Raw genomic sequence first — 11428 nt, 5'->3', positions numbered from 1 at the left:
TGGTGGAATTAGGGAGTGATCAGATTGAACCAAAGGAAATTCTAGAACGTAATGATTATAGGGAATCAAGTGTGAGCGAAGTTTATGCAGTGGCATTGTACAACCCCAACACTCCACTGGATAGGAAATATCTCGTCCAATCAGCGATAGCATATTGGACCAAAAGACATCGAGAGACCATACGGTAGGTATGCATATTTGGTATTAAAGGGTTTAATGTATTTAGCATATTGTTAAAGTTATTTGAAGAAATAGTCAAAGTATCAATTTCAAGCACTAGCATATATTGTGTTTAGCGTACAAGAATATTACAGAATAGAGAAAATCGTACAAGAAAAATCAACGTCCATGCAGTCTAGACTGCTAACAAAGAATACTCGGTGATTTACCACACATACTATTCACCAACATTGATAAGTTCTACACTCAGCCACCAGTTGGCAGTACCAAACAAATACACATCATAGAATGCAGTGTTTCTATTATTCTTAACACTTCCTTCAAAACTGCATTGACAAAATCAACACACAAGAAAATAATCAGTTACATACACCAATTCCCTTTCTTAACATATTAAAGCGAACACGTTCTAATGGTTTTGTTAGCAGGTCAGCTAACTGTTCTTTTCTACTGATATGTTCTAGCTTAATGTCACAATTTAGCAGCCTTTCCGGTACATAAAAATGTATGACTTCTATGTGTTTTGACCTTTTATGATATTCTGGATTTTTAGGCAACTTCACTACACTAGCATTATCAACATAGAGGGTTGGCGGAGGATCCAACTCCGAAAGCTGTGACAGTTCTAATAAAAGTTGCTTCAACCACACCAATTCTTTTGCTCCTTCACTTTCATCAACTATTTCAGCTTCAGTTGTAGAAAGTGCCATCAACTTCTGCAATTGACTTGTCCAAGAAACTGCTCCACCAGCAAATGTAGCAACAATACCTGTTGTTGAACGTCTTGTCCTTTTGTCACCGGCGAAATCAGCATCACTGAAGACCTTCAGTTGTGAATTTCCTTTTTTGTATGTTATGCTAAAATCCACTGTTCCTTTCAAATATCTCAAAATACGCTATACATTGCTCCAATCCCAAGAAGAAGGTTTTCCTGAACTCTTGCTGCCTTATTAACTGCGAACGCAATATCAGGACGAGTTGCAGCAGCTAAATAAGTAAGACATCCTACTGCTTCACGATACGGAACCTTCCTCGTAACTTCTTCAGTATCTTCTACTTCTTCACGGCCTACTGGAGTTGACACAGCATTAGACTCAGCCATCTGGAATTGTGCCAGAATCCTTTTTTGTGCAAGCCTCCTGGCTTAAGGTAATCGAGCCATCTTCATTGAATTGTATTCTCATTCCCAAGAAATTTTCCAGTGATCCTACGGATATCTTAAATTCTCGTTGCAAATCATTTATGAAAGTTTCAACTTCATTTTCATTGCTTCCAATAACCAGTCCATCATCAACATAAATTGCTACATACAGTACATTCTCACTGTGTTTTTGATAAAAGAGACATGGATCAGCTGAACTGTTTTTGAGACCAGTTTTCTTCATAAATTGCATGAATCTCTTATTCAAACAACGTGGAGCTTGTTTTAAGCCATACAAACTTCGTTTCAAACAACAAACACGCCCACTTGCATCATCAAATACTTCTGGCTGTTCCATATACAAATTTTCCTCAAGTATACCATTTAAAAATGCAGTCTTTACATCAAACTGTTTTAATTTCATTTGTTTTGAAGCAGCCAAAGCCAACATCATTCGAATTGTATCATAGCGAGCTACAGGACTGGAAGTTTCACTGTAGTCAATTCCTTGTTTCTGCACAAACCCTTTAGCCACTAATCTAGCTTTGAAACGAGAAGAAACCTTCACTTGAAGCCTTAACACGAAAAACCCAACGATATTTCAGTATCAACAAGATATCAAGATATCAAGTTTCATTTTCTTTTAATGAATCTAATTCTTCATGCATAGCTTTCATCCATTTCTTGTGATTGTTTGATTCACCAGCTTCGGAATATGAATTTGGGTCTGTACCATTGTCATTTTTCGCATCAGTCATACATGCAAATTCATCACCTTCCATCCAAGCTGGTTTCTTTTTACTGCGTTCACTTTTCTTTCATCAGTGTGTACTGGTTGAACTTCACTTCCTTCGGATGTCAATATGGTATATTCTTCTTCTGAAGATCTGTTGTCAAATGGTACTTCCTTCTATCCTTCCATACATTCAGTCACAGTAATACTAATGTTCTTGCTAGAATTTTGAAGTTCCTTATCATCTTCTGATATGGTAGTTTCATGGTGCAATTTACAGGTAATTTCAACCTTGAATTTTAAATCATGACTAAGTACTACTTTCCTTTGCGAAGGAATCGAAACCAGATAGCCATCCATGTCATTAACATAACCAACAACAAACCCAAAAATAGCCTTATTGTCAAATTTGGAACGGAAATTCTTGTTCACATGAACATAACACTGTGTTCTAAAAATAAGTAAATGCTCAAGCTTACCAATTTCTCGTCGTTATCAGAGTTCGTAAGTTGCCTTACCATAAACTGGCGATTTTCCTGTACGATTCAAGATATACACTGCAGTATTACAAGCTTCAGCATATAAAGCCTTTGGTAAATTTGTAGGATCTAGCATTGAACGAGCTGCTTCAACAATAGTGAGGTTTTCTTGTTCAGCAGCACCATTTTGCTCAGGAGTATATAGAGGAGTAATACAGTACGCAATACTACGACAGCCTAACAATTCTGCAATTTTCTTGTTATAAAAAAAAAACAAAAAAAACTTAATATGCTGACCAAGGCAGTAATTTATTTTATTATAAAACATAAACTAAACTTAACATTTCAACCTTCTATCAATGTCTTCTTCAGACTCTGCACCAAGGAGTCTGAAGAAGATCTTGATAGAAGGTTGAAACGTTACGTTTAGTTTATGTTTTATAATAAAATAAATTACTGCCATCGTCAGCATATTGAGTTTTTTATATCATAGAAACAAGGCTTAATCTTGTTATCAAATTCTTTTCCACCATCACACCTGAAAGTTTTTATGACATGACCATTAGTGTTTGCTTCATTCTTTGTAGTCAAAGGAGCACGCCTCCCATAAAATCTCTCTCTCTTTCTATCTCACTCTTCTATCTCTTTCTTCTGTTTCTCTATGCTTTTCGATCTATATTTCTCTCTTTCCCCGTGATTCTCTAACACTTTCCTCTTCTTCTGCATCTTTCCCTTTTTTAGCAGGTGTGGGTACCCAAAACCCTTTCTGCGACTACAAAAAATGACCACTTCTTAGGCGATATAGTGTTCCTAAACTTCTTGTTCTCATTGGCCTGTAATTCAATCATTGTCTAGGTAAACGACTATCGCACATCCTGAGAACATGTTGATTCCACTTTAACTGATATATTTGAATTTCTTCCACCACTGCTGCATCTTTCCGTTTATTTTGGATTTCTTCGCTTCTAATTTTGTCTATTACGGTTACTCCCTTTAAATACAGCGAAAATCATCTCATTTCTGAACAATTTGTTCTGGTTTTATCATCTTGACGAAGAGTAGATATTAGCTACCATATAGAAGAGCTGGTTTTTAAATTATGTTATGGTATCTCATTTGAATTTCTTTTCCCATTTGTATTACAACATTTCTTTTCAAAAATTACATTTAATATATTATATTTTACAAATATTTCCCAACATCTTCTTTATATTCGAAATATGAAATATGGGTTTCCAAATATGCAAATTTGTTGGCTCTTTAATTATTTTATCGTTTATCGCTATTTTTATTGTAGAAATTATTTTATCATTTATTACCAATGACTTAGTTTAATGCTCTTAAATGTTCATGATATGATTTATAAAAATGTATTTTCTCTTTTTATATATCTATTTCCTCCTCCGTTTTCTATGACTTCCTATTACATTCTCTCGATATATATATTTGTCATTCTCTTTCTCCCTCCCTCTCTATGATATTTCTCCTCTCATAAGTGATTCCCATGTAGGATATTTGCGTGAGCAGAAAGCGTCTAAACCCATTTCAAAATGGGCAAAACTGCACCTTTGCCCGTTTCTAAAATATTATCCATGTGTCACGGAATGCTTCTTCAAATGTTAATTCCTTGGGAGAGAGATGTACTTAAATGCCTACGTATCGTGTGTTTCACAAAACACTTTTCAGTAGAAAAAATATTCAGTACATCACAATTAATCTTTAGACAGTTCTGAGAAATGTCAGTTTCCCTTATTAAACAGTTGTTTGAAATCTGAGAAATGTCATACGTTATGTAATTAGCATTACATATTATCAAAGAAATGGTTTTAAGATGACACAGACAGTGATCATATCCAGGGGATTCGCACTATATGTTAGTCGAAGTGTATCGTCAGCAATATTCAAACTGGGTTCTTTACAAATACGTATTTAATTGTGTCATTTTCTTTGGGAACACCCTCTGGTTCGCTTTAACACCAACGTTTGTTTTAGTGTACGATAATATCTGACGTAAATCAGTGTTACAAAGTAGGAGAAAGAAGATGTATGCAGGAAACTAATTTTATGAAAATAATAATAATAATAATAATAATAATAGTAATAATAATAATAGTAATAATAATATTGAGTAAAATTCACAGCTCGGATCACTCAGTGTATTATTAATCAGACAAGTTGTTCCTAGTTTTATTTAATCCGTTTTGTAAATACTAGAATGTCTCGACATTACACAGATATATATGTTGTGTGTGTGTCACTGAATATGACAAAATTCAAAATATATTTTTTTTCAATATTTTGTAGGTTCATGGGTGCCGTGGACAACGTTTTTGGATTTCCACTGATGCTGTATATGCTTCTGGAAATGATTGCGGCTACGTTGGTTGTCTTTGAAGCAAGTAAGGTGAGTTTCCAGAATTCACAGACGATCTTGTTTTGAAGTATATTCGAGGCATACGGATGCTAGTAGTAGATTCAATGTTTGGTAGATTTTGTAAATATCACTTCCTTACATGAAAGGGTGGCTGAGTGGTAAGTTGCAAGACCAAAATCTCTAACTCTAAACCTGGATGAGGGCCTAATTTCCCAAAACTGATCCTTTTACTGAATGTTCATATTGGAACCGATTCAGTCCGAACTTTTACTCGCCCGTGATCAGGTAACGATGTAGTGCTCAGATTGCAACTGAAAAATCGTTATTTTGCTTCGAGGGTTAGATGCGCAGAATATATCAAAACTGCAGAGATAATATTACTGTTGGAAAATGTGTCATTGAAGATATTAAATTATAGGGTGAGAGAGGTGAATTAACGAGTTTTTAGACAAGAGGGATGATTATGGTGGCACGTCTTATTTTCATATCCCTGGAACAATTCTCGCTTGTCTGCCCATCCGGCTATCCGCGTCGATGAGGATGAATAATGATAATTGCATGCTTTGATGAAGGACAAAGAAGCACTCACACACACACGTCCACACCTAGTTCAGGAATCATAAGATGGATATTTCTAACGGTCACACATTTATTGTGCATATACATATATACATGATTGATTGATTTTGATATCAGCATATTTGGCCGTTTTGACTGTCACGCAGTAAGGGCAAAAGTAAAAAAAAACAGATAAAAACTAAAAAAAATAAGGGCGGAACTCTAACAAGAAAATAAAACATCTCTGTTATAAACTACTGTAATCAACTTGTAAAACTAATTCATGAATTCAAAGCTTAACAGTGAGTGAGTTTTACTTTTGGGTGCCTTACTAGAAGGTCACCCCTTACAACACACACACACACACACACACAATCCCCCCCCACACACACAGCTTAAATTCAGAGCATATTAACATCTGAGGCTTTAAAGTGGCGCTAAGCACACAGAAGAACTTACAGAGGAAACAGTGACCTACTGGCCGTAGGTGCAGACGCCAGAGTCTCGTTGGCAGCTTGGCAATAGCCGTACAATATTAAGCCACAGTATCCTTGCTCTCACCTATTTATATTCTTGATTGGTGTCTTCCTCAACGGTATAGGTTCGCCATTCAACTCAAAACTTTCTATGGTCCACGTTTAACATTCACAAGTGAATGTCGTAAAGTGTTGTTTAAAGATAGCCCAGCAGTACATCTCTTGTGTATTGAGCCTAAAGAAAAACAAATGATGTGGTTCCAATGCTGAGGACGGTGAAACACGACTTTGCACACTACCTCTGCCCCAGTCTGCAAGCCTTCATTTATTTACATGGTGTTGTTTGTGGAGCCGTTTTCAACCCTGTACTCCAGTATAAATGTTCGATCGAAACAGGCTTCAATGTGATCATATCTATCCTTATTTCATCAATTCACCCTTAATCCCAGTTGTAATCATTACATTTATGGAAGTGTAAAATAGGCGTAAAATAGTAAAATTATTAATGTAAATACCAGGAAATTATCAACGAATCTTTGATACAATTTCAAATGCTCATTTATGTGTAGATATAAACAAATTTAAGTATAAACTAACACCTTTCAAAAACAGATTTTTGTTGTTTGGAATCGTTACTTTGAATTACCTAGAATGTTAATCTGATCAATGCTTCATTTTTTTCAGGACAAACAGATGACTTTCATTGCAAATGTCCATGGATACATAATTCTCATCTTCTCTGGAGTTTTCCTTTTCTGTTATTTTGGTCAAAAAGTTATTGACGAGGTACGTAAATATTTAACTACAGTTAGCTCTTAGCGAACCATCAGGCATTCTGTAATGCTACACACGCACACTATTGTCAACGCCAACTATGCAGGCGGTTATTAGAGAGTGTGCGGAAAGCAGTCAATAGCAGTGTTCAGTCAGTTACAATGTCGCCAAATCATCATTCCCATGCTTATGGTGGCTGAGAAAGGAAGAACAAAACCACCATAATCACATTCCTTGCTGGTTTCCGTCTAAGTATAGTGGACAAAATCTGGCAGTTGTCATTTTAGATTTGAAGACTAAAATTGGTCAACACTGTAAGTGCCACAAGAATTCAAACACCGTTTTCCACGTTAAACTGTGAAATGTGCCATGCTTTATAATGTGGTAAACGTGGAAAGTGGCTGGTAGGCCTCTAAGTAGTTCAAAGGGTGTGTAAAAAGGCACTAGTGTGAACGTTCGTACGGGCTGATGTGCTGAACGATGCGATTTCCCAACACTTCGCTTTTGGCACTTACAACGTTTACCAGATTTAGGCCTCGTTCGTTGACAACGCTACCGCTCTCCAATCATAAGACAGAAGATTTACTCGCCTTTTTAGCTTATGGGTACATTAAATGTTTGTGAGAAAATTTTGTATTATTGCTTAAAATACTATTTAGCCCTCATTTGCGATCTAAAAGAGGAACCAAAAGTGTGATGTAAATTTTTCATATCTGCAAAGGATGACACACTAGAAAAATGGCATACTAGAAAATAACAACAATTAATAATAATAATAATATAATAATAATATTGTATATCCTTCGCATAAATGCATTATTGCCAAAATTATCAATGGAGTAATTGTTTTACTAGTAACTCATAAATTTGTTTCTCATGAGTGTTTCATGATATTCTACGTCAGTGATTAAAAAACATTAATTTCTACTTGCAGCCAGTGTTCTCTTCGCTGATAGAGAAGAATGCACAATGCAAGTCTAAAATTGGTAATCTAATTTACAGTGTCGTTATGACTAAGCGTGATATTACTTCCTTTCAGAGTACTTCATTGCTAAGAACTCTGTATGACACCCCGTGGTATGATACATCGGAAGAAGTCCAAGTCTTTCTCAAGATTGTCACGGAGCAATGCAAGAAGCCTTTGGCCTTCTCTGGAGGGATGTTCTTCAAACTATCTTATGACTTCTTCTCTGCGGTGAGTCTGAATTAAAATGTATTCGATTTTCAATAAAAAATTATACTCTTCAATCATAGTCGTAGCTAAATTCCTGCGCTATGTGTTGAGTACTTCATGAAAAGAGCCGTTGATGAAAAAAGTACGGTACAGTACAAAGTCTGCGGGTAACAGAATTTCTTCAGTGGTTGACTGCCTTTTCTTTGGGAAGTTCTCGTGTTGACTTCAATCCACATTTAAAACCTTGCGCCCCTGGAAGCATTTAAGTTTCGAAGTACAGTCTGTGTAACTGTATGAAATGCAAAAAATTCTTCCGCCGTTTCAGTGTCATGTTACTTCATACTTTCCACTGCATGCAATAGGAATCTCAGCTGAACATTTTTCGCAGTGAACATCACTATACGTTTTCCCTCGCTTAGAGAATGGATAAAGAGATTTCAATTCTGAATTAAAACCACATTTCCTCCGAGGAGATATCTCTACCACAAAACGTTTCAATATAAGACATAGCCTACACTTCAGGAAAGACACTTCCACTCCACGCAACCCGGCAACAGGCAACAACTGACCCTTCTGTTCGCAACTGTCCGCTACTCTGTAGCTAAGCATTATTTGCCTAGCACATATTTATTCCCGGCAACACGACAATTCAAAAGTTCGAGAAACAAAACTCGTATGTTTCATGAACTGTTGACATAAAAAAAGAAAAGAAAATAGAAATATATATATAAAAAAATATATTTGGATTTCGGTGTAGAAAGTAGCACATGTCGCAGAACATATTTAAAAAAGGACATATCCTAATTTTCTACATGTATTCGCATTCTTCAGGACAGCCCATTAAAAAAAATGGACTGTACTTAGAAAATCAGGAAGAATAGTCATACTAGTATTAGAAAAAGTAAATACAAAAGCTCTGGACAATGGATCATGTCCAAAGTGCTTTTCCGAGTTATTATAATAGCTAAAAAAAGCTCTAGACTCTTTTAGCCGTAAGCTTAGAATACAATATATTTTTCATTTTTTAATTAAATATTTATTTATATTTATTTCAGTTGCTGGGTTCAGTTGCTACATACTACATGTTTCTGGTGCAGATCAAGTGAATTCGACATAATTCCGTGTTGTATTTGTTGCAAAAAATCATGTGGTTTACATTGAATTAATGTGTAATTCCAATATGTACTAAATACGTTACAACATAACCCTGTGTTAGTAAATATATACTCGTATGTATTGTTGATGTAGTTTGTTCTTGTTTCACTGTATTTAATTTTTTATGTGAATGAACAAAATGTACACGTGCTTGCATTACGTAAGCAAATATAATAGAATGTGAAGTTTTCCACTTTTATAAGCATTTGGAAGAAAGCACAAGTTAGTATTATAATTGTGAAACTGAACAGCACTGCTTACGAACAGGGGTCTTGCTTGTCGTAATAAACTCTATTTATTATTGTTATTATATATTGTTACTGGTTCGGTCCGTACGAAGTGTACAAATTTGTGTACAAATTTGTAGCTGAACTTGGGAAAATAAATTTCACTAAATTGAAATTGAATGTTTTGTTACAAACATTTGCACTAATGTGGATCCGTGTCGCCAATCACCTAGATGTGGTGTAGTAGTGGTTAGTCCGCCGCTGTGAGAAGCTTGGGTTGGATTACCGAGGAAAACTGAATGGGTATAGCAGGCCCTTAACGAGGTCATCAAGTACAGTGAGTACTTCCCGAGATAAATATACTGTTCAAAAGAATTCATATCTTTTCTGCCGTTATTAAAATACACTATACTGCTCATCATGAATCAGATGACGAGAGGTTTCCCACCGAACGAAAGCCACCACCGAACGAACGCCACCGACGAAGCCTCTTCACTCTATCCTTTACGATCATTATACGATTCCACATTACCGCTGCTCTTTATTAATTTCATAAATGGCTACAAGCGTCCTCAGTCAAAAATGCCGTGAGAAGACCACGCCTGATGTAAAGTGCAATTTGAAAAATATATATTTGGCTGAAAATATTCATAAAACCATAAATTATTAAGTCATGTGGAAATTGTGGCATCTGCATGGAAAGATAGTTAGTTATATTCCGATTTCAGATTGAGAATAGCAAACTAGTAATGTCTCCTCTTCAGTAACGGGACTGAGCTGTAACTTAAGAGCCCGCCCTGCTACCACCTCTGCCCAGACAACAAGTAAAACTAGGCACTTAAATATTCTTTTAAAGCTAATATACAGGGGTTGGACAAAAATATGGAAACACCTGGTATAAAACAGGTAGCCATTTCAAACACGATTTGCGTCTGAATGGTAGGTGGCGCTGTGGTCACTGGCACTTCCTGCGAGGTATACACCCTGGCCAACCTGACAGATGGGCCAGTTACAGTTCAGCGACCGGTCCGTGCAGGTTATCGTGAATCATGTCTGAGCTGACAGATTTTCAAAGAGGGCAAATTGTGTGTGCGCGTATGGTGGGAGCTTTCGTGACGAAAGTAGCGGAAATGTTTTGTGTATCAAGAGGCACAGTCTCGAATATCATGACTGCCTACGAAACTTCCGGAAAAACCGCATCAGCGAAACAGTGTGTGTTGCGTGACAGAGACACACGCACATTGGGTAGGATTGTGACCAAGCAGAAGATCACCACGGCTCCAAAGGTCACTGCTGAGCTGAATACAGTGCTTACAAACCCTGTTAGCGTCAAAACAGTCAGAACAGAACTCCACAAGCAATGTATTCATGGCAGATCTGCAATTCCCAAACCACTAGTGACTGTTGACCATGCCGCTAGATGGAGACAGTGGTGCAACGCCCATAAAAACTGGACAATGGAGCAGTGGAAGAGTGTAATCTGGTCTGATGAGTCATCCTTTACATTGTTTCCAACTGCTGGCCGAGTGTACGTATGGAGAACGCCAGCAGAAGCGTACGATACAGACTGTCTGTTACCGAGAGTGAAGCATGGCGGTGGTTCAGTGATGATTTGGGCAGCCATCTCCTGGTATTCTGCCGGACCCATCATCACCCTGCATGGACATGTCACTGCCAGGGACTACGTAACCATTTTGAGTGACCAGCTGCATCCCATGGTGCAAACTTTGTTCCCAGATGGTGATGCCGTGTTTCAAGATGACAGACCCCCTGTTCATACAGCTCACATCGTCCAGGACTGGTTTGATGAGCACGAAGATGAAGTGTCACATTTCCCATGGCCTCCACAATCGCCAGATCTCAATTTTATTGAGCTCCTGTGGTCGGTTTTGGATACCAAGGTGCGAGCCCGCTACCCACCACCATCGTCTCTACAACAACTTGCAGCTGCTTTGCAGGAAGAATGATACAACATCCCTTTGACAACCATAAGCAACCTGTATTTGTCCATTCCACGTCGATTGCAGGCCGTTCTGCGTGCCAAAGGTGGTCCTACTCGATATTAATAAAGGTAATGTGCATTTCTGCAGGTGTTTCTATATTTTTGTCCAACCCCTGTATATTCTCTGTTTTGTATACTACATGTAACTGCCCGCA

The 11428-nt window shown here is 37.2% G+C and overlaps 1 protein-coding gene across 1 annotated transcript; it reads left to right on the top strand.

The window, feature by feature from the left end:
• The first annotated feature begins 4840 nt into the window (after positions 1-4840).
• Positions 4841-8995, top strand: LOC146002190 (odorant receptor coreceptor-like). Its single transcript, XM_083139907.1, has 4 exons — positions 4841-4937; positions 6626-6727; positions 7755-7910; positions 8945-8995. The coding sequence occupies exons 1-4, from the start codon at positions 4842-4844 to the stop codon at positions 8993-8995; spliced, it is 405 nt and encodes a 134-aa protein (XP_082996033.1). The 5' UTR covers position 4841.
• Positions 8996-11428: the final 2433 nt, after the last annotated feature.

Source organism: Lepisma saccharinum, chromosome 18 (genome assembly GCF_977018435.1).
Source record: "Lepisma saccharinum chromosome 18, izLepSacc3.1, whole genome shotgun sequence".
In the NCBI taxonomy this organism is placed as follows: Eukaryota; Metazoa; Arthropoda; class Insecta; order Zygentoma; family Lepismatidae; genus Lepisma; species Lepisma saccharinum.
The sequence above is the reverse complement of the archived record's forward strand: the minus strand, read 5'-3'. Positions and strand labels throughout refer to the sequence as shown.